General features: G+C 45.3%; 1 protein-coding gene across 1 annotated transcript; it reads right to left on the bottom strand.

Annotated features, from left to right (window-relative positions):
* Window positions 1-4,178: 4,178 nt before the first annotated feature.
* Window positions 4,179-22,244, bottom strand: PCMTD2 (protein-L-isoaspartate (D-aspartate) O-methyltransferase domain containing 2). The gene is made up of 6 exons (XM_068987182.1): window positions 22,172-22,244; window positions 17,861-18,191; window positions 13,860-13,962; window positions 12,855-13,026; window positions 8,945-9,068; window positions 4,179-6,820 (listed from the first exon to the last, which is right to left on the bottom strand). The coding sequence occupies exons 2-6, from the start codon at window positions 18,165-18,167 to the stop codon at window positions 6,441-6,443; spliced, it is 1,086 nt and encodes a 361-aa protein (XP_068843283.1). The 5' UTR covers window positions 18,168-18,191; window positions 22,172-22,244; the 3' UTR covers window positions 4,179-6,440.
* Between the last annotated feature and the right edge of the window lie 1,967 nt (window positions 22,245-24,211).

A 24,211-nucleotide genomic window follows, 5' to 3' on the forward strand; every position in this document is an offset into this window, starting at 1 on the left:
CATAAAAATTAGATTAAAATATCATAACACTGCTAACTGCTACTGCTAAGTCACTTCAGTCATGTCCGACTCTGTGCAACCCCATCGACTGCAGCCCACCAGGCTCCCCCGTCCCTGGGATTCGCCAGGCAAGAACACTGGAGTGGGCTGCCATTTCCTTCTCCAATGGGTGAAAGTGAAGAGTGAAAGTGAAGTCGCTCAGTCGTGTTCAACTCTTCGCAAACCCATGGACTGCAGCTCACCAGGCACCTCCATCCATGGGATCTTTCAGGCAAGAGTACTGGAGTGGGTTGCCATTGCCTTCTCCAATCATAACACTAAGGAATTACAAATTAAGAGATACCACACTACACCAATTTGGACCGCTAAACTCCATATATATGACAATATCAACTGCTGCACAGTGAGGAACAACAGGAACTCTTCCTCACTGCTGGTGGGACACATGCATGGCCACTCTGTAACACAGTTGGGCAGTTTTCCCCAAAGCTAAACAAGCCTCACTTTGGCATTCAACAAAAGTTCAGTTCAGTTCAGTTGCTCAATCACTCATTGCAACCCCATGTACTGTAGCACACAGGCTTCCATGTCCATCACTAACTCCCGGAGCTTGCTCAAACTCATGTCCATCAAGTCGGTGATGCTATCCAACCATCTCATCCTCTGTCGTTCCCTTCTCCTCCTGCCTTCAATCATTCCCAGCATCAGAGTCTTTTCCAATGAGTCAGTTCTTCGCATCAGGTGGCCAAAGTATTGGAGTTTCAGCTTCAGCATCAGCCCTTTCAATGAATGTTCAGGACTGATTTCCTTTAGGACTGACTGGTTTGATCTCCTTGCAGGAGATCAACAATAGTGCTTTCAGTATTTAGAAAACAGCTTTGAAAATCCATGCCCAAATGCAAACAAGACGGACTTATGCATAGCAGCACTATTCAAAATAGTTAAAAACTTGAAGAAATCAGGATATTCTTCAATAAATGAGTGCATAAGCAAATTGGGGTATGTCAAGGCAAGCAGAGGAGAAGGCAGTGGCACCCCACTCCAGTACTCTTGCCTGGAAAATCCCATGGATGGAGGAGCCTGGTAGGCTGCAGTCCGTGGGGTTGCCAGGAGTCGGACACGACTGAGCAACTTCACTTTCACTTTTCACTTTCACCCACTGGAGAAGTAAATGGCAACCCACTCCAGTGTTCTTGCCTGGAGAATCCTGGGGACAGGGGAGCCTGGTGGGCTGCTGTCTATGGAGTCGCACACAGTCGGACACGACTGAGGTGACTTAGCAGCAGCAGCAGCAGCAAGGCAAGTAGAATATAAGTGTTAGTCACTCAGTCGTGTCCAACTCTCTGCGATCCCACGGACTGTAGCCCCCCAGTCTCCTCTGTTCATGCAATTATCCAGGCAAGAATACTGGAGTGAGTTGCCATTCCCTTCTCCGGGGGATCTTCCACACCCAGGGATCAAACCTGGGTCTCCTGCATTGCAGGCAGATTCTTTACCAGCTGAGCTACAGAGAGGAACCCAAACAGAATATGCCACCCCAAAATATGCCTCTCTGGTGTAAGGATTTTTAAGTAAGCTTTGGAAAAAAAAAGAAATCTCAGAAAACTAAGTAGCAACTGCCCTGTTATGAAGGATATTTTCAACAGAGAAATCTCCATATTTAAGGGCTATCCCTCTTTGCATCAAAAATACAAGAATAATTAAAACTCAAGTAACTCTAATCAGTGGAGAGGTCCCAATTTAAATCTGCAATCATACCCCTCTTTACTTGTGTTTTGCATAACCTGCCATAACTGACTTCACCTCCCAATGCCTTTCTTCTGTTTTTAGCTGAAGGTATTATTTATGCTGATGGCTTTGGACATTTCAGGGAGTAACTGTTTTACTTGTTAGCAACCTGTTTACAGGAGGTATTTGTTGTTGTAGATGTAGTCACTAAGTCACGTGTGACTCTTTCACAACCCCGTTGACTGTGGCCTGCCAGGCTCCTCTGTCCATGGGATTTCCCAGGCAAGAATACTGGAGTGGGTTGCCATTTCCTTCTCCAGAGACTCTTCCCCACTCAAGGATCAAACCCATGTCTCCTGTATTGTAGGTGGATTCTTTACCACAAAGCAGCCTGTGAAACAGCACTTGGATTATCCCTTTAGTTACAGCATCAAATACATATGGCACTGACTATGTACAAAATCTTAATCTGCTCCAGTGCTAGAAATTATTATCCTAATCATGCTCATACTGCTGCAGGATCAGTGAAAAGGAAAAAAAGAGCAACGAGTTTTTCTCCTTTCCTTTCCTGAGCACAAAGAAGATAAAGAGAACAGTGAGCAGGCCTGAACATTCCTAGTTCCTAATTCTGAATGTGTGTAACTGAGTTTGCTTTTCTGCCCCCTAACTCTGCGGGAGCTACAATTCACATTTTTCCCTTGGACTCTATGCTAAATACATCCCCATCTGGTGTTTACCCTTACAACACCCTTCTCCTTGTAGTTACGCATCAGAAAGAAGGCTGCAGAGCCACTGAACTGCCAGACTCACTGACTGGGTTACTGAAGCCAGTTTATGACTCTTTGAAAAAAATGCAAGAAGAAATACAGATCCTATCACCTTTGTTTCTCATCACCAACTCCTGACTGTGAGCCCTTGCCTTATATAAGCCCCTAGACTCTTCATAGGGTGGGGCAGTGGGGGGCACCATTCTCGAGGCACGAGTCTACTGTGTTCCCCTCTCCGCCAGCTGAGAATTAAAGCCTCTTTTTTATTTCCTCCAAACTCTGTCTCAGCTTCAGTGGGGAGAGAAGGCCAAGATTTTGGCCAACAATACCACTAACCTGATTATCAAAAATCACATAATCTGGAATAATATCACCACTCCCAGCCTACTAAGCAGTCTCACAAGCCTACTCCTGCTTAAACAATTCAATGATAACAAAGTTCCAAAAGGAAAGCTGAGGTTCTGGGCTTTGGTTTGAGACAGATGCTGGCTTAGGGAAAACAGTGGGTTCCATATCACTGACGGCCTACAGCACAGCCGTGGAACATGAAGGCCAAGGAAGGAAGGCTGACTGAGAGTCAGGAGCTGCAACCACCTGTTCAATGCCCTTGCGGTCCTCCCACAACAGCAAGAAGCCCTTCACTTGCAAAAGGCACAGACCTCACTCGCGTCCCTGGTGGTGGGGGCACCGGAGTCACACCTGCCCCCTGGCTGCATTTCTCACCCAGGCCCCAAGAACAATATTGCTCATTTATCCCGTCTTCTCCCCTCTTTACAAAGAGCAGAGACTACATGCCACGGTGGTACGGAAATTCTTGCTCAGTGACGCAGTGGGAGGCTCCAGGGTTATTCCATTTCATGGAATCCAGGATTGGCAGCTCTCAGAGCCCACATGGGTGCATGTGGCTCCCCAAGACCAGGCAACCACAGTGTGAACCCCCCCTGGAGAGGCCCAGTTGCTCCCGTATCTTTGAGTCTTAATGAGTATGAGTGTCAAAAGTCTGTGACAACTGGGAGGCCAAAGGATTGCAGGGCCACAGAGCGCTAGATGGTTGATGTCAAGAGGGACACACAAATGTTTAGAGTATTAATGTCTCTCTTGGCAAGCCACAAGGCTGTGAGGGGAGGTCCTTTTCTCAACCATGAAGACCCTGGTAACTGAAACATACTGGACCACAACCCTCGGACCCCGACCTTAAATCTGGACCGTGGCCCTGGCCTGACCCCCAACCAACCTTACACCTAAACCCTACCCTCACCTCTATGGCCCTATAAGATATGCTGCCATTATCCAGTTATCTTTTATTTAATATTTTCACAGTATGGGGAAATCGTACCAAAAAACTAACCAGACACTCTACAGACACCTATGTTCACATAGCCTGACTTTGTCTATTCCAACTTCCTGTGTTAATTACAAATGAGGGCCCCCCACAGGAGTGCTAAAATGGTACAGAATTCAGCAATAATACAGTGAAAGAAAACACATGATGCTAACTTTTTAAAACATACTTTAAAAGATTTTTTGGAAAAAAAAAGGTAGCCAAGAATTTTAATTCCACACAGGAAACAAAAGCAATTCCAAGAAGGCTAACGTGTCTTAATGACCTTTATTGGAGTCTTTTGAGTATCAGCTCATTAAAGTCTTTGTTTTCTATTTCTTGCATTAATCCCCTGAAAGCTCCAGACTGGCAAAAATATTAAGTACACAGCTGATTTCTATACAACACTTAATATTTATAAATTTATTATTTGTTTTGCACATGTCTATGGCTTTACTACTTTCAAGACAAAAGTCACATATAAAAATACAGACTACTCAAAACATAAAAGTCAGCCAATGTCTATGGTTTACAATGCAGACAACACAGACTATATAATTCATCTGTTTTTGAAAACAGAAAGCACTGATACCAAACTCTACAGAAAGGCAGATACATGGGGAAGCTCACTGATGACTCTCCTTTATAATATAGATCAACACCAAATTGTTTCACATATACTCAGTATCTATCTATCTATCTTTATATATATTTTTCTTTTTTTAAACCAAATTCTGGTGTAAAAGTCACAAACCAACATGTAGATACAAAATGTTAGGAAGGGTTTAACATATATAGGGGAAAATAAGGTCTTATGCATTGTAAAGAGTTTTTACAATCCAGCATAAAGGCAAATATGGTTGAAAAAATAGGGAAATCCATATACAATGATAGAAAAAAATTCAGTCAAGCCACCTAATAACAACAGATTTCAGATATCACTTATTTAACATTATGTCTAAAAATGTCCATGTGCTGCAGAGGTCTCTACAAATCAATTAGAATAACGTCAACAAGATCTGCAAACAGAAGCCTTAGCAAGTAAACATGACTCATGCTTCTGTCTCTGAAAGAAAGAGGCTTGACTTCCAGTGAAAGGCAGGTAAGCACAGCAATGAAGAAACCTTCTTTATAACAGCTCAACTGTTCCAATTTAGGGCACTGTACACATTTCCCCAACTATGCGTGCACACAGTATTCTATGACAAAATGATTCAATTTAAAAAAAACAGCATAAATGAAAAAAAAATAGAACTCAGTGAAGCTAGTGAAACCACAAACGTATTGAACTCCAACAACATTTGAGAAGCTAAGGAATAAAATTAATCATAAAATCTGGATGATCAATCTTCCATCAGCACTCTGATTTTAGATTTACTATTAAGATTTTATACTAGTCTTTGGATGAAATTGAAAAGTCTGACAAGAACCAATGTTTTGGAAGAAGCAGTGTCACCTGTAAACATCCTGCCACACGACTAACAGGACGGCCTCTGCTTCAAGACCTGGGACGTGATAAGACAGGAAGCTCTCAACACACAGGCCTGGAGAAGATGGACTGCACATATCACTGTTGAGTAAAACCACTCCACTGCAACAGAGCTACTGATCATTTATGTTTGTTCTTAAAAAAAAATTACAAAACTAACCAATCTTTTTCTCCAGAATTATAAAAGATAAAATCTATGAGTCAGTACTGTAATGTGATTACGGAAAAATAGCCAACAGAAGAAAACTCCACGGGCTGTCCACATCATCCCCAATCCACTTTCTATAGCCAGTACCTTCCATGTGCTCTGAGGACAGAGCCTCAGAAACTGTCACCTCAAAGCTGAATCAATGATCATCTCTGTCACTGCAGCACAAGCAATGTAGCTTCTTTCTTAACATGACACTGATTTCCTTCTTCAGGATTTTCTTTGATGGTATTACTCAACTTCTTTTAAAGGTAACAAAGGTATCACAAAAAATTCCTTGGAACTCTTCTGCAATTCCATAGACACCTGGCAATTTCATACTTTCATTCCTCCCCCATCACAATTTTTCTTTTTCTAAATTACAAGTGACAACTCACATAAGATTTCATTAATTTACTTAAAATAATGGAGGGCTTTTCAGTGTCTCTTCACTCCAGATAACTGAAATATTTAGTGAAATTTTCACTCCGTTTCACTTATTTAGTTAAACTCAGTGCCAATAATTAAAAGGTTGATCCTATAAAATTCAAACTTGGGCACAGGTGTGTCCCACTCAGAAAAGATTTTATACAGTTAGAAACTTGTGCTTTCTGTCTCACATTTTATAAGCAACACAGGTCGATTTCAACTTCAGTTTTCCTTTCTGATGCAGTGTATCTCGTGTAAGGAACAGTCTCCCAGCCGCCTCACACACAGACCTCAGTGATTCCTGAGAGCGGGAAGTCAGAGCCTCCTCCAGGGGACTCTCGGCCTTCTGAGAAAACATTCTTAACTTGTGGACCGTGTTCACGGAAGTCAGACTGAGGGGCGAGCGCTCTGGAGGACAGTCAAGGACAGACAAGCTGCAGCGAGGAGCCCCTCCGTGCCCAGTGCGCCTGCTCCGGAGGCCCTCCAGGCAGACGGGCTCTCCTCCCCTGAACCACAGACCTACTTCTCTCTGTAATAAAGCAGGTAGTACTTCAGGGGATCTGGCAGAGGGAGGCTCAGGACCTTCTCACGCAGGAAGTTCACCGGGGGCTCAGGCTTGGTGTTCGGCGGGGTGGTCACCTCTTCTTCCTGCCGCTCCTCCTCCAGGTCTCCAGAGCTGTTGTCATCAGAGGGGTTGGAGATCCGACTGGCAAAGACCTCTTTGTCCAAAAAGACAATCGTTTCCATTCGGCGGCGGCGAACTCTCCTTCGTTTAAACCTGGGAGTGCTCTTCAGTCCATTTCCATTTTTGTTCACTGCTTCCTGGTGAATGACCTTCTTAATGGTGCCCCGGATGGCGATGCGTGCCAGGTCCTGGAGGCTGCGAACCGCCAGGGGTGCTGCGTGCAAAGAACAAGACTCAGCCTCACCTTCGTGACGTCATAAGGTCTAGACACCTGAGAAAATTCTAACCTCATTTTCATTCCCTGGCATTTACAAACACATGACAAGAATAGGAGAGGGTTGGAGGCAAATGTTATCTATGCTCTAATTTGCATTCATATGGTATTTTTCAAAACATATTTTCAAATAAATTGGCCCTTAAATCAGGTAAGAAAAGGAAGCAGCACTGCTCAGATAATCAGTCAGTGAAAGAATCAGACCAGGGTTACAGAGTCTGATCCTCTGGCATCGGGCTTCATTTCTCTGTTTGGTGTGTTCACTGATGCATTTTCTCATCCAGCAGAAATACAGTGACCATGGGGCTCCAGCATTCCTGTATCTATTTTAATATTTTCACAGTATATCAGAAATTTAAGTATTTGTTTCTTTTTTATTAAAGTAGAGAACAAGCAGTTCCAAAACATTTTTAGGAACAAAATTCCCAAAGCACATCAAGGAAAAATAAAATCTGGTAATTAAATTACATGGCAATATAAGGGTTTTTCTGAGGGGAGAAGAATTATTAGCAATTATGTTTTAAATACATTAAACTGAAAATGAGCTTCACTTTCTACCCCTTGAACCTAACTTCTCCAAAAAATAATAATAATAACCCACACTATAGAGAGGGCTCCTGTTGCCTGCAACATCTCTTATCCAAACCACAGAGGCCCTCACAGAATTGGCTCTGCACTCGCTGCCCTGCAGGGACGCCAGGCTCCTTTGACATGGGAGGAGCCCTGGCACTCACCTGCTCCTAGACACCCCACCAGAGCATCCTGCTCCAATGCCACTTGGCGTTCCTCCTGCTGTGACCCCCGAGGATGCCTTCTCAGCCCTCCCGACGGCCAGCTCTGGCCTCCAGCTCACCCCAACGTCCCACTGGTGGAAGCCACCTCTTCCTCCTGGCCCCAGCCTCTCCTGCTGCCTCTTCCTCTTCCACCCAGCCTGGCATGTTCCCTAAAGAGGTTCCCCTCTGCTTATGCCTACTAATCCCTGATTTGACATCCATCCCATAGCCTCAGGTAACACAGAGCAGCCAAAGGCTCCCTGGGTTCCAATCCAGGCCTGACTGGGGTCAGAGCCTCCCACACACCCACCTTCACAACATGCCAGCCAGCTCTGACTCCCACAACCTTCCTCAGAAAGGCCCTGCGTGCCTCCTGAGTCCCTGACGCTCTGGAGCCCAGCGTCTTGGCTTTGGTCTTTATCTCCTGCCTGGAAAATCCCAAGGATCTCCTGACTGGCTCCTGCCCACAGTCTGATCACCTGCCTATCCATCCAAAAGCTGACCCTCATCAACGTGACTCTACTAGTCTAGGAACCTCTGGCCCAGGAGATAAAGTTACAAATAACTGGAATGTTCACTTCAGGAGCCCTAAATAGCATCATAGTTGTTCATTGGGCCACATTTGCTTTGAAGCTCTGGCCTTAAAACCTGCCTCTCCGGTGCCCTCCATCCCATCATGATCCTGTCCAAGCGTGGCCAAGACACTGGTCTCAGGTCAGGCCTGAGCCCTTACCTTCCAAAACTCTGCAGAGGCTCTGGACAGCAGTGCCCTCCCCACTGCAGGTCACATCTGCCTACTTGCTCTGAAGGCATTTTCAGGGAAGCAAGCACTTAATAAAGTCATCTTCCCCTGACCACCAGGAGTCCAGAGGTGCCACATCTTCTACTTAAAATACGGGACAGGCTCCACCACCTACATGATGAACTCAGGTCTAAGCACCTGCCCACCCAGTGCTTCCCACAACCTGACTGCACACATCGGGTCCTCCAGCTGACAGTCACCTGCCTCAGCTCATGCTTCTCTTCTGTTTTTTTCTCTTTCTAGAGAGCTTCTTTTCACCCTTGAATATTAAGCACAAATGACCTAAAATAACTCAAAATAAGCTAAAAACCAATTATAATTTTTAAATGATTTCAAGTGATTTTTAAAAAATCACTTGTAAAACTTTAAGGCTTCAGTGACTGGAAAAATGCTGTTTAATATTAAAAGGTTCCTGATGAATTTTGTTTCCCTTCAAATTCTAGAAAGAGTAAAAAGACTTAAAAGGTAAGTAAGAATCTCTGCACTCACGTAACTGGACGAGCCTCGACTTTCCGTTCTCGGACTGGCAGGGCTGGATCAGTGGAGCAAAGGAGACAGCCAGAATCTTCTTGGTTTCCCAAGCGGAAGGGCCAGTGCGCGTTATCTTAGTCAGCTGTCCCAGAGGTTAAAATGAGAATATTCAAAAGATTTGACTACTGGTAGTTTATATCTGGATTTCCCTGGTGGCTCAGATGGTAAAGCGTTTGTCTACAATGTGGGAGACCTGGGTTCGAGCTCTGGGTTGGGAAGATCCCCTGGAGAAGGAAATGGCAACTGATTCCAGTACTATTGCCTGAAAAATCCCATGGACAGAGGAGCCTGGTAGGCTACAGTCTATGGGGTCGCAAAGAGTCGGACACTACTGAGCGACTTCACTTTACTTTCACTTTCAATTTATATTTAAATATAATCACTCCTGCTGCTACTGCTGCTAAGTCGCTTCAGTCGTGTCCGACTCTGCGACCCCATAGACGGCAGCCCACCAGGCTCCCCTGTCCCTGGGATTCTCCAGGCAAGAACACTGGAGTAGGTTGCCATTTCCTTCTCCAATGCATGGAGTGGGGTGCCATCATTCCTATATACATCTAAAAAAGCACAGACACTAAAGATGAAAACACCTGGCAACACAGGCCTCTGATGTGACGTGACTGGAACGACACCTAACTTAGCGATATTCTTGCAAAGGTACTCCAGTTCCTAGTACAGAAGTTAAGGAAACAATGAGAGAAGGAAGGTGGGGAATCTGATAAGACAAGCTTCTTACAGACTCTCCAAAGAAGTCACTGTTGCAGGGGAAACGTAGGGAGACCAGGGTGATCCTAAAGTAAAAGTCACTGAAGACATAACCACCTGCCACCTAGACTGAGGCCTGGCTGCTGCTCGAGGGGATGGGGCTACAATAAGAGACCACCTTGCCCCCACCGAACAGCAGCTTCCATTACAAACCAGTGCTGCTTCCCCACAGGCAAGTGGGCCACCCTGGATGTGGGCAACTGGCCTCACTCTCGGAGGTGCTCATCAATGTGCCTACAGTGCTTCCAGGGAAGCAGCCCCCATGGGACACAGGGTCGTCTGGTTGACATGCTGCAGTGTAGGTCAGCCAGATGGTTCCTGTGAACCACAGTACAAGGAGCACCACGAGAACTCGACTGGACAACACGGCCAGGCACGTGCTCCATGACTGTGCCAGGTTCTGAAGGGCCTGAACAGCTCACAGGAGGATTTCTGGTCAGCTTTGACAAGCCACGATGACTGCACCCTCATCTAAAAATATCTAAGCTAGCAAATCCTCTGAAAACTAAGACTCTGTGTCCTGGATCTCAGAACTGAAAGAACTAAGTGCCCGTGTACTAGACAAACATCAACAACTCACCACATTCCTATATACCCGCAAAATCTTTTTTTTTTAATTTTTTAAAAGGAGAGCTTCTAGTTATAATGAAGATGAAATATTTGAATATAATCAGTGAACTATATGTAAACCTGTAAACAAAACTATAAACCCCTATTTCATGTTGGAGTATTCATCTGCATGAATACTGCATCAATCCCTCATTCATCTAGATGTTAACCCAATGTATTTCTGCAACACAACACAGACTTCTAAACTCATCTGTATAAGTAAATACGTATTTAAAACAATACTCTGAGAAAGAAAAGCAAACACAGGGACGTCTGGCCCTATCCTGCAAACTACTAAAACCGCAATAAGAACTGGCTCCTGGCGACCTGCCTCTGAAATGGCCAAGGTTAAACACCCTCTGGTCAGGCACTTCTGTAGGAGATCAAAATTCAGACAAAACCAAGGTAATGGCCACGGTCTATGCAGGCTCTTCACAGCAGCATTGTTTCTAACAGTGAAAGGCTAGAAAGAATTCAAATGCCTATCTGAAACAGTCACAAACTTATACACACCCATCCGAAACAGCCACAGCCTTATACACCCCTATCCAAAACTGCCACAGCCTTATACACCCCTATCCGAAATAGCAACAGCCTTACACACCCCTATCCAAAACAGCCACAGCCTTATACACCCCTATCCAAAAAAGCAACAGCCTTACACACCCCTATCCAAAACAGCCACAGCCTTATACACCCTTATCCAAAATAGCAACAGCCGTACACACCCCTATCCGATACAGCCACAGCCTTACACACCCCCCATCTGAAACAGCGACAGCCTTATACATCTCTATCTGAAACAGCCACAGCCTTATACACGCCTATCTGAAAAGCCACACTCTTACACACCAACAAAAATTTTATTAAAACAGGGACAAAAAAAATTTCTAGCTATAAGGAACATCACTTTTTTTTAAAAAAATGATGTATAAAACTTAAAATTATCAACTCTCATATGTATGAACGGGTGGGTGAAGTGTAAAAAAGTGCGTACCCTCACTGAAAATTTTTTTAGCTTCTACTTTTTCAATGAAAGATAAACCAAAAACAAACAAGAAACAAGGCACCTACAGGTGAAGGGAGCAGAGAAGAGGGGACATACACAGAATAAAATTCTGAGTATTCCTTGCTTAGACTTTGGAATCTTACAACTATTTTACAAAGTTGTGATCCCCAAAATAGCAACCTCTCAAAACTGAAAAGAAAACAAACGAGCAGTTCTCTGGGGCTGGCGCCATAACTTCACACAGAGGTATAATTCCCAGTAACTTAAAACACAGTAATTTGAACATCTCTAGTGGAATATAAGGACAATACAGTGAGGCCCCCAAGCCACTCCCTGACAAAACAAGAAAAATCCTGCACTAGTTTCAGAAATCAAGATTGCTGCTGATTACACCATGCATTGCAGATAAACAGTAAGCCGGGTGGTTGGGGATCAGGACTTTCGGTTTGAGAAAAAAGTGCTACATATAACACTAAAATGTGAGGGAAAAAAAACCCTGGTCCTGATCTTGATTTGGAAGAATTGATATGAATTTATGGTGTCTATTCTCTCCAAAACATCAAAGCAAAAAAAAAAAAAAATGTGTGTGTTGGGGCGGTGGATGGCGGTTGACTCCCAGGCATTAGTAGTCCATCAGAAAAACGAATACAGATCCACGAGCACCTTCGAGATCCCAACTGTGGTGTCTAAACACCAATTCCCACCAAACTGAAAACGAACAGGGATTATTCATTTTCAGAAAGAGTTAATTCCAAGTTTGTGGTTAAAAAAAAAGTACACAAAGTCTGGAACATCTTCTTACCAGAAACTAACAAAACTATCAAAGATTCTTGAGGCTGCAGAGCCCAAGAGCCAATGTGGAGAGGCAGCCATGGCCAAAGTGAGACAGTCTGAACTCTGATAAGGGTCACAATTTTGCATGAATTCATTTTGCTAAAAAAATCAACCAAAACCTCACTGGTCACTATCTTTGGCAGATGCTAGAAAACCAATTATTGAGAAAAACTGATAAACAAAGGTTAATAAGAATCAGAATCTATCCTGCACCTCCTTTTATAAAGTATACCTCAGGGTAAACAAATAACTAATGAGGGTGTTTCTCTCCACCTGTGTATTCTGGCTTCTAAATGAAGAAAAATGACAGAATGAGGAGGTATCATTCTACGGCCCTTAACAAAACAATGGATCAGGGCCAGTCACACTGCTGGCATCAGAAAGAAAGAACAGGCAAGATCTTAAAAAAGGGAGGACTCTGTAACTGCTGGCCAAGTATTCAGGTGTCCTTTCTCTTCCAACATAAATCAAAGCAGAACCTAGGCAAGTCCTCAGGACCCGCCCCACCTTGGCCATCTCTCTAGCCTATTTCCTCATCTGCAAGACGAAGGGATTTGTAACAAGAGTTACAAAGGAAAATGCCTGTCAACTCCCCCGAACAGACCTCAGCAGACAGCTGAGTGCACAAAACCGCTGGTTACAAGAGGACCCGACCTTCTCTTCCAGCGGCATGACCAGGATGCCCCCGACCTTGAGGAGGCTCTTCATGTACTCCTCGTGCTCCTTCTGCACGCCTGCCCCGCAGTACACCCGGTCATACTGAGAACAATCTGGAGAAATCTCCAGGCAATTGCCAGTAACAAAGGACGGTTCACAGAAGTCAAACCTGAAAGCAAAAGATGTTTTCCACAACTAAATATATCATGTTATAACAAGTCTATATAGTAAATCTACGTTAAACATAGGTTATGTTTTCACTGTACAATCCCACAGCGACGTAATAAAATTAAGAGTCAGAAGCTGGGATAGCAGATTTCTGAAAGAACTACGTGAGTAATAAACAGAACTCTAGAAATTCCAAAGAAAATATTATGAAAGTCAGTATCGTAAACACAATCCAAGCTTAAGTCACCCAAGCTCCACGCATATCACTATCTTTGCTGTTATGATTATCTTATTATCTTTCATCTTTTTTAGCTTTCATCTTCATTATCTGTTACTATCCTATCTTGCTTTATATCTTATTCAAGATCTACTAACAGAGTAAAAAGAGAAAAAATACATTTGGTTTTTCTAAAAATTTTAATCCCCAAAATAAGAACTTAAATGCCTTGTTTTAAAATGGCAAGAGCTAGTTGCATGGTACATTTAAAGACAACTGTAACAATTCCATTTCAGAAACAAGTACATGATAAAATGCTGCCTCTATTGGAAACATGAAAATTAAGAAAAAATTAACATTCTATTTCCTTCTCTTACACTGGTGATAAATTACCTTTATTTAGGTATCATAATTAAAAAAAAAAACAAACTTAAGGTCCTTAAAAACACAAAATATTTTTTAAATAACTAGAACATATATACATATATCACTGACTCACCTGCCACAGTTTAATCACAACTGCCAGAACATGAACAATAATAAACTGATTTCTTTCCACTTAATCCAAAGTTTAAGTTATAACTGACACCCAGACCCATGGACAGTTTTGCTCTTACTTGTCAAAGCTGTCGCTTGTCCTGATGAAGAAGTCCAGCTTCTGCTTTGCATACTCTGTCACATCTGAATGGAGTTCTACCCCGTGGTTCACTCCAAAAGGGCCTAAAAGGTTTCAGAATAAGAAAACATATGGAAACAGGACAAGAACCCCTACTCTTTATTTCTATTTCACTGACTGCAACACATTTCACTGGACATGTATAATTACAGAAATTCACATTTATTGGGCCGAAATCACCCAATCCATTCTTTAAATATGCAGACTAGCCTCTGCTCACCACATCATTAATACTCCTTACACGGCACTACCAACTCACAGCTTCCTAAAGCCTTGACCATCTGTCCTCAAACTTTTAAAGAATCATCTTTTCGGTGAAACAGCCAAGGTCTGAAACCAAGAGTTACAAGTGCCACTAAACCAGTGAATCCTAAAGGAAATCAACCCTGAATATTCACTAGAACGACTGATGCTAAAGCTGAAACTCCAATACTGTGGCCACCTGATGCAAAGAGCCAACTCACTGGAAAAGACCCTGATGCTAGGAAAGACTGAAGGCTAGAGGAGAAGGGGACAACAGAGGATGAGATGGTTGGATGGACATGAGTTGAGCAAACTCTGGGAGATAGTGAAGAACACGGAAGCCTGGCATGCTGCAGTCCACGGAGTCACACAGAGTCGGACACAACTTAGCGACTGAACAACACAACGAATTAAAGAAGAAACGTGTCTGCAAAAGCAAGTGGACACAGGTCTTTTTTCCAACAAAGGTCTCCCCAAACACTCAGATGCGGTATTTAATCCTCAAAAAATAGTTTTAATCATCATCAAAATAAAACTGTAATTCCAAAGTCACAATGAAATATTTTTTAATCAAAATAAATATATCAGGGACTTCCCTGGTGGTCCAGGGGCTAAGACTCCACACTCCCAATGCAAGGGGCCAGGTTCCATCCCTATTCAGGAAACTAGATCCCATATGCCGCAACTAACACCCAGCACAGCCAAATAAATGAAAGAATGAAGAAAAGAAAGAAATTTATCAATAACTGAACTAAAGTTATGAGAAAGTTAGGAGCCCACTTAATAATAAAAGTGCTTCCTCCACATACAAATGCCTCCGGGTTAAATCTCAGTGAGAACTACTGACACAAAACAGCTTCATTGAATCTCTGGGTTTTAAGAATCCATTGGTACGAAGGGCAAAACAGGCAACACTCATCTGTGTGACGGAGGTGAGCATACTTCCCCCTCGAGGGGGTGGGGCCCTACTATTGGAGGGGTGGCCATGGGAACCTCTGGGGCACAGATTCTACTCTGCATCTTGTTCTGGGTGGTGCTTACATGGAGGAGGATGTAAAAAGTCATCAAGCTTCGTACTTCATTCATACATGCTTCATGCAACTTTGTCAAGTTACTATGGATAAGTTATACCTTGATTTTTTAAAAATCTGCATGAGAAAATGAACACGGCATGTAGGGCTTTATTTAGAAGACATACATATAAAGTCACAGTGTAACACTCAACCCTACATCCAACAGAAATACTGGTAAATGCAGCCATCTGTGCACTGCACACACGTCTCTGCTTCCACTGTTCACCTGGGCCCTTCCCAGTGCAGCAGCTCCCCCGGTGCAGGCTTCCCTGCCTCTACCGGAGGACTCACCCGCTCTCCTTTCTCAACACCTCCCACGCAGAGTGGCTGCTAAAACCGCCTCTCATCAAAACACAGCCTCCTTGAGAAGTCATGCTTCCACTGTTTATGACACCACATCCCCATTACTTCCTGTCCAATCCCACTGCTCTCTGGGTCACTTGCCAGAGGTCAAGAAAACATGCATTGACTTCCCCCTCATCATATTCTCATTGGCCCCTCAGCTCTGTTAGACTCTTACTGAGGACAAGACACACGAAACAAAGTAACAACACATATCCCCTGACCCACTCCAGTAAAAAGATGATTGAAAGAGGAGGAAGTACAGGATGGGTCAGAACGGTGGTACCAAGGACACAACACTGAAGCTGGTCCCACAAGGCCCCCCCACAGAGCAGCTCCCACGCCACACAACGTCAGGTGAAGCTCACAAGCGCTCTATCTCCCCCCGCCGCCCGCCGTCCTGCCAACTGGAACCTCGAGAAAGGACCACCCTCAGCAAGGCAAGGAGTCGCAACGTAAGCACAGCAGAGTGGCAGAGAGGCAGCAGGGCAGAGAGAGTAAGGACCCCAAGTCACCCTAAGCCACACGAAAGACTGCAGGCACTGGGAGACCAGCAAGTCTTCACCTCGGCAGTGAGCAGCATGAAGCTGAATAAGCCACAGAGGGAGACCTACGGCACACAGGGTGAAAACGGTCCAGGGTCTGAATCCTTCTCCCTGCAGATCCGAGATTCTACCCGTGAAATCGGACTCTCAAGTTACTGCCTTCAAATACATCAAAGCAGCACGCAGTGTCCATTACGACCAAAAACACAGCTTTCCTTCCTTCAGAACTCTCCTCCCTGACATCCAGCAAAACCCCCAGAAAAGAGAAAGTGGGGGCTCAGAAAAGACAACAACATCCGTCGTAAGCTGTTTTTTTATGACTTCTAGAGAACGTCAAATGCACCAGGTCAGTTGAAGATGACTTTAAGTCATCCTTTCCTAAGCATTTCATTTTCTAATAGCATTTCCAATCTAATCAGTTTGATAACCCTCCCCCTCCCCCCAAATACCACCTTATCCTTAGCTCCTCCAATTTTCAGCTCCAACAGCAGGAATTACAATTCACTAATTCCAGAATGATGAAAAACCTGAGCTCTTTTTGCAAAGCAGTCTCAATCCAAGACAAGTTCAAAAAGCATTTAGCCTAAAAAAAAACAAGAAAACAAAAAACTACACGTTTAATAATCTGAGGATATAGCCCAAATTTATATTTTATAGCCCAAAGTCAGATGATCAGAATCTCAAAACTTTACCAAATTCTGAATTATATGAACTTATAAAGCAACCAAAAATTTCATTCCATACCCACAAAAGCAACTGTGACTACTAAGGTTTTCTAAAGTGCCTCTAATAACCACAGAGAAACAATGCTGTAATGTGCTGCTAATGATTAAACTTGACTTTTAAGCTGTTATTACTTGAAATCACCAATATTCAGACTCTTACACTGACTTGATAACAATGTTAAGATACCTAAGCCAAAAAATTAAGATATTTAGCAAACCTTGTCAGTTCCAACATCCACGTGTACCAAGACCCCAGCAGCCTCGGGCCAGCCATGTCTTCCTCCACCCAGGGGCACCAGGCCACTTCCTCCACAGTGCCCTTTCCTAAAGCACAGAGCAGCTCCTGGCCCTCCTCTCACAGAACTGTTCACCTGACCCTGAGTGAAAACAGACACCTATCTCCTACTACCACATTTAACATGAGGTAGGAATCTTTAAAATCTTCAGTAATCTGATAACAATGTTTCAGTATTAAAATGGTCAGTTTCCATGCATAATCTCACAACTTACTTGTTTGAGAAAACAGGCTAAATGTCTTCAAACAGCATAACTTGTGAAATCTTTCCTACCCCTGGAATACATTTGAAAATAACTTACAAGTATTAACTCCTTTAGTATTAAAACAACAAAAAACAAAAACTGCTTGGAAGAACTTAAACTGCCAGGGACTTTAATTATTCCAGTTTAGAGACAATGACAGGCACGCTGAGTGATTATATTAATCGAGAAATCACCATAACGTCTAGATTTATACAATCTCTAGGTCCTCTGCTGTCCAAGAGGAGGCTGTGCTGGTCAGATGCTGGAGGTACAGGTGGGGGCAATAGGAAAGCTCCAGAGGGACTCTTCTGTTCATTACGGCAATTTCTCCATTAATACCATTACCCTCCAACCCAAGAACTGTGTGGACACCATGATGGCTAGGCAGGCCAAGGGCAGTTACAACTTGGCCCCCACTAAGGACAGGCTGCCAGCAGGCTCTCCCTCCTGCACGTGAGACAGAGCCAGACTCACCGAGGATGAGCCCCACCATGGAGCTGAGGTAGCCAGTGCCACTGCCCAGGTTCAAGAATGAGAGACCAGGCTGCAGGTCCAGGGCCTCCATCACCTCCGAGTAGATGCACGGAGCAGAGAGGTGGATGTTGCCATGCTTCCATGCTAAATCTTTATATGCGTTCTCTTTAAATTCTTCGAGGTAATAGTCTGCACGGTCAATAGCTCGGAAAGCCTGCTCCACCAGCTCAGAGCGGATGTACTGCGCCTCCTTCAGATTGTCTATCAGCTCGTCGTTGTCCTCACCAGCACTCACCGCGCCTCCCATCTTTGAGATCACACTCAGGCAAAGCTGCAGTTTTAGAATTTTCAAAAGAGCTATTCACATTAAAGGTTAGAGCAGAACAATAAGTCCTAAACACACACCAATTTCAGATTCTGAATTCTAAAAGTAACACAGATGGAATATACTTACTCAACACCCAGCCCCTTACACTACCTCCCTCCACTTCCAAGGATGCCAGACCCAGAACAAAAAAAAAAGTTAAATTTCAAATTTAATTATATTCATCCAAAAGTAAGTTGTAACTTATAATATCAACTGAATACAAATGAACATGTGATACCTAACACACAGCTGACAACTTAAAAACATCATTAAAGAATTCAAGACTTTACTAAAAGTCATCATTCTAGAAAGTCAAGCAATTAGGATTAAAAATATCTTGCTTATACATCTCTTAACAAGGATATTTCCACATATGAAAAAATAATTGAACGTAAACATGAAAAGAGAGCAGATATATTTACTAAAAAATCATTCTAAGAGGGATCTTTTTTGAATATTTCAAGTGCTATAGATCTTTTGTAAATAAATCTTTAAAAGCAAAAAAAATTAAGTTCAGGTCAATGAATATTAAAAAGGTATTCACTGTTACTTTGAAATTCAAATTCAACTGTTGTCTTATATTCTGCCTGCTGCTGCTGCTAAGTCGCTTCAGTCGTGTCTGATTCTGTGCGACCCCATAGACGGCAGCCCACCAGGCTCCCCTGTCCCTGCGATTCTCTAGGCAAGAACGCTGGAGTAGGTTGCCATTTCCTTCTCCAATGCATGGTCCCACATGCCCATAAATATCAAGTCAAGCAAACCATTCAACCTTTGATTTGGATGTTCTGATGTAAAACTTCAGGCCAAAACAACATCCACAAAACTCTCTTCCCCCTGGAACATACTGTGACAAACACCTCATTTTAACAAATACAGAACTGTCTCAAGGCTGCAGCTCAGGAGCAGGAGACTCCTAGAATTCCCTCAACTCCTGAGAAGCAGCTACCATACCACCATTTCACCTCTTCAACAATAAAAAGGACATTTTTGCTCTCTTCCAAATTGCCTTCAAGAAGAGAAAGTAACATGTCCTCCTCTCTGAGCCAACTACTAAAGTACAATGTATCCTCATCTGATTCCTAGGGAGAATGATCCTGCATCTGTAGAGGTTTCACTCTTCCTGAACAACTCCAATTTTATACTCACGACAGGCAACTTTCACTTCATATAAAATGGAAAATGTTTTACAAAACACTTTATATTAACTGCTGGGGGGGGGGAGAAAAAAACTGACATCACAATGGCTGATATATTTTCTGAATCAGGATGATGTCCATAATGTTACATTTTTATTATTACAAAGTTTATGCTTGCTTCTCTCTCACAATCCTGAGGACTTCTAACAGCAGAATGAGAATCACAAATACTACCTCTAGAAAAAGTCCATACACACACCACACACACAAAACTAGCAACTGCGGTGGGAGAGCATGCCCCAGGAATGAAAGTTACTGACCACATGCATGAATCTTCAGCTTCTCACAAGGACACAAAGTGTGTGAAAGGTGGGGGCTTAACACAAGCACTCTTCCATTTTATGACTGGAGCGATTCATCTTCATCATCAAGATTTTAAAGCAGAATATCAGACTTCTCAAATCACTAGGATGGCTCAGTTATTTAATTCTCACCCTGTTTTTAAGCTGTTTCAGAGCCCACGGTGGTTACAGACCACCGCCAACTAACTCAGCCAGAGAGGATAAAGTGTTAATGAGGTCAAATTCAATCCTAGATGAACTACTTAGTTCTGAGGCTACTGCCTATACCCCTAGGCTAGGACAATCATCTTAAGATTTGGGTCACTAGTTAAAAGTGGAGTCCTGTTTGGTTGCTTCAGGGAAAGGTCTAGCTCTCACACATCCTCCAGGGTGGAGGTGAAAGCCACCTCTTCACCTAGAAGCCCCCAGAGTGTAATGTTCTATCCTCAGAAAGCAAACACCAAGTATATGATGGGTATGTTTCACTGTCTACCAAGTATTTATCCCTTATTTTCAACTTTGCCTCACTTTAAGAGTTTAATCCACATGCAAAGGCTAGCTTTTTAGTAAAAATAACTACAATCTTTTTACAGGCACCACCTGCCAGTCACGACCTCATTTTGGCTTCACAACATTGTGAGGCAACTTCAGACTGAAAAGTTAACTTTGCTCATGATCACACACCAGTCTGTAAGGAGAGCTGGCATTCAAACACAGGCCTGTGTTTTATACCCTACACCAAATTCTGCTTTGAAAAATTCTCAAGGGAGCAAAATTCTTTCACTTTGAACACACTGGTACCCCTATCCAAAACAACAGGCTAAATAACTATGTGGTAACCTTATCTGCTGCCACTAGTGGGCTGCACGTGACCATTCGTAGGATCTGATATTTATTATTAGCTTTGCCTGGCAACCTAACACTTCCTCACACTGAAAACAATCATTGCTTATTACTAACCATCAATGTGATCAGCTCTAATGCCACCAAAAACACCAACAACAACCTCAGAGATGGCTTTGACAAACCAAATCTAGACTTATAATCCACTCTAATCCAAGTTTTCAAAGTAATGGCGTATCATTTTCTGGATGCTTGACTGGTTACACTTTGCAACCCTTAATTCAACACTCCATGTAACTGGGCACTGCCCAGCAGGACAACCTTACTCTCAGGCTGCTCCTTCCAAAACTAACAGCAAGGGCACAGGGAGGAGCTGGCTGAGCAAGAGTAGGAAGGTCTCAGACTGGTGCCCAAAGAGGCTGTCACGGGGCCAGTTAACACAGAATGAAGCTCTGATAAGGGGGCCAAGATTCAAGTCTATACTCATCAGGCTACTTACTAAGGGCAACATGGACAAAGTAACTCAGGTAGAAGCGGAGCTGAGGAGAGGAAAGCAAAATCACACCTCCTGCCGGAGGAATAAGGGAAGAAATGGAGACGTTTCTCATTGTGAAAACCAGAACTCCTACAAGGAACGCAAGGGATTTTTCAAATACTTGAAAGTCTGCCATATACACACTATTCATGGGCCTGAAAAAACCAGAGCAGTGGGGCACATATTGGATGGAGAGAATTTCTTTTAACACACAAGAAAGCTTTCTAAAATCGAGGCTGGAGAAATACCGCCACTGTCAGAACAAGGAGTCTCTCCCGGCCAAGTGCAAGCACAGAGATGCCAGGCGCTCGTCTCAGGAGCCTCGACCGTCCTCCCACCCAAGAGAGGCAAGTGCGGACTTGAGTTATAGGAACCTGCAGGTCTACCCAACACTAACAATGCAGTTGCTTCCTTAAGCCCCTCCCTGGCCAAAAAGACGCAGAAAACGTTAGCAGGCACATAAACCAAGTGGGGAGACAGGCCCTGGCAAACACAAAACACAGGCACCACAGCCAGGAAAGCTCCCTTCGCAACTGAAGACCTCTTCCAGGTCTTGCCTGAAGCCAAGTCCCCAAGGCTGGGTCAACTCAACAGATTCTTCCACCTTCTGAAAAGGCACAACCTGTTTCAAACCTCGGTAACTCTTTACGTGCTGCGCTAACGGCAAATGTTTCCTACTTAGTAATTTAGGAACGAGCTGCGCGTCTGGAGAGTTAAGTCAACCCAAGGGGTGTGAGCACTGCGCACGAAGACAGACCTCGACACCCCCGGGAACCCGCGCCGGCTGACCCCCGAGAGGGCGGGAGAGGGGAGGGGAGCCGCCTGGGATGACGAGGGGCGTTCATGCTGGGGTGGGGGCGAGAGAGCAGCGGAAAAGGACCGGAAGACTCGGAGAGGAGGAAGCGCCCCCGGGGGAGGGACCTGGAGCCCGCGCCCAGCGGGAGGGAAGGTATGGAGCTGAGGGAGGAAGGGAGAAGGGGCCGAGGGGACGCACCGCTCCCCACCCTCGCAGGCCGGGCCGAGAGCCGCGACATTGGCGGCTCTACCTCCCGCCTCGGCCAGCCCGCGGGATCGGCAGCCGGACCGCACCTGCAGCTCCTCCGCCGCCCCTCGCCGGGAGCCCCTCGCCCCGCCGCCTGCCGATTCCCAGCTCCGACCTCTGCCGCTGTAAACATCCGCCGCCCCACTGCGCCTGCGCGCGTAACGGCCCTAATACGCGTGCGCCGCGGCCCAGCGCCTAAAGGGGCAACCGCGCAGCAGGAGCCGCGTCCTGAGCTCTCCGCCCGCCCAGAGAGCTGCTCGAATGCGGAGGTCAAAGGGCAGCCGCAGGTGAACGCTGTCACTTCCAGGCCCCAGTACGGGCCAAGACCCAGCTGTGAGCACGACCGGCAGGGCTCACTCCTGTGGAAATGACCTTCCAGGAGGGGGGCCGACAGGTGAGGAAGAAAGGAAAACAGAGGCGATGGACAGTAACTGGCACGGTGGTGGCTACTGTGGCTTGAGTGACCCGGAAGGGACATTCAAGCGAAGATCTGCAAGACAAGAAGCATCCAGCTGTGCCAAGAGAAGTCCAATGGCTTCAGGCCAGGGAGAGCTGACGTGGCCAGGAGCCCCTGGCGTTCCCACCCCTGCGAGGGTCCACTCCCATGGCTGCTCACCCGCCCTCACTGCGTCACTGCCGCGTCCACCCGCACCGCATCTTGCTCAGCCCTTCCTGGGAGAGTTGTCCCGGCGTCAGTCAGGATCTTTCTGCGTCTCAGAAGTGGCCTGCCCCAGCGTCCTGGCCCACTAGCAGATCCTCCAGGTTACCTCCCCCAGCCACCCATGCAGCCCTAGGGCCTTCTGCCCCCTGATGCCACCCATTGTTGTGGGCCACCTGCCTGGCCCTCCCAGTAGACTCTGTGAGATCTGCCTCAGTCCTACTTTTGCTCAGCACAAACCTCACATAGGTTTTCCAACTAGTTTTTAGCAACAGAACCCTTTGTTTAGACACAGCCCTGTATTTTACCTGTTTTTCTACAGCTACAGGCGTTGCTGCCTGGGCCCTTCCTGCCCCCACTTTCCTCCCCAGACTTGAGCTCCACTCAGAGCATAGTTTTCAGCACTTTCCATGGTTCCAGGGAAGGCCTGCTTCCTTGGTGGCAGCGACCCTAAGGTTGCTGCCAACATTGTGCCAGTCACACTAGCTCTCTGAGCCTTTCCTCCCCAAGTGCCTGTGATTGTCTGCAGCAGAGGCCCTGAAGCCATCCTTGACCTCTCCCTGCTGTGAGCAGATACCCCCTCCATACACCCCGGCCTGCTTTGGCCTTGCTTCCCTCGTGTCTCCTACCGAGGCCTCTTCACTGGCTTCCAACCTCACCTCTCACAGCCTTCCCTGGGCTCTGTCCAGTGGTCTTCCTAATATACATGGCAGATAACGTACCATCAGTATTAGCCTTTGTAGAGCGTCATGCTGAGCACTTTACAGAGCTCATTTCCTTGCAGTGGATACTAGCATGCCCTCCAGGAAGGAGAGGAGCAGCCCAGATGGCGGGAGTTGGCCTAACTCACAGCAAGGCCCCGTGGTTGTCCTCCTGGACATGGACACCTGGCAGAGGAGCTGCACTGTGATAAAGGCCACGTCACAACTGTGTCCAGGCACAGACCAAGACCAGGTCCCTGTGCCACCAGCGTGCCCTCTCCTACCCCACAGCGTGAGCCCCACCCCTCTGTCAGCACAACTGAGCTTCCCTGTGTGCTGCCGCTCACCGGTATCACTGGTTTAGACGCCCCTGCTGCCTGACAGCATGCAGCCCACGCAGTTTCCCCGTCTGTGAGAGAAATGTCAGTGCCCCACCAAGGCTACCAGGCACATCAGTAGTTGGGTAAGCTGGGATTATTCTTGGTCCCAGGGGTTGGGGTGCACACCATAGGGAGTGACCCCGTGAAATCCCAGACACTCCACTCTCAGACCCTAGTAAGACAGAGCCCCAGGCTCTCCCTCTCCCACTCTGACCTTGCTGTGTGACCCTGATGTTTGTTATGTTCCCTCCAGGACCTGTGAGTGATAAATCTTGTTCCTCAGAATTTGCTCGTGGTTTTTGCTGAAGTGCATCCAGTGATCATATACGAACCACAAGGGGCAGTCCA

Source organism: Capricornis sumatraensis, chromosome 15 (assembly GCF_032405125.1).
Source record: "Capricornis sumatraensis isolate serow.1 chromosome 15, serow.2, whole genome shotgun sequence".
Lineage (NCBI taxonomy): Eukaryota > Metazoa > Chordata > Mammalia > Artiodactyla > Bovidae > Capricornis > Capricornis sumatraensis.

Excerpts from the sequence above, each read along its gene's own strand:
- PCMTD2 (XM_068987182.1), bottom strand. The coding sequence starts at position 18,167 with ATGGGAGGCGCGGTGAGTGCTGGTGAGGACAACGACGAGCTGATAGAC. Across the intron at positions 13,027-13,859 it reads ACAAGCGACAGCTTTGACAA|GTTTGACTTCTGTGAACCGT; the intron begins GTAAGAGCAAAA and ends TTTTGCTTTCAG. Across the intron at positions 6,821-8,944 it reads GTCGAGGCTCGTCCAGTTAC|CACCCCTGGCGGTTCGCAGC; the intron begins GTGAGTGCAGAG and ends CTTTGCACGCAG.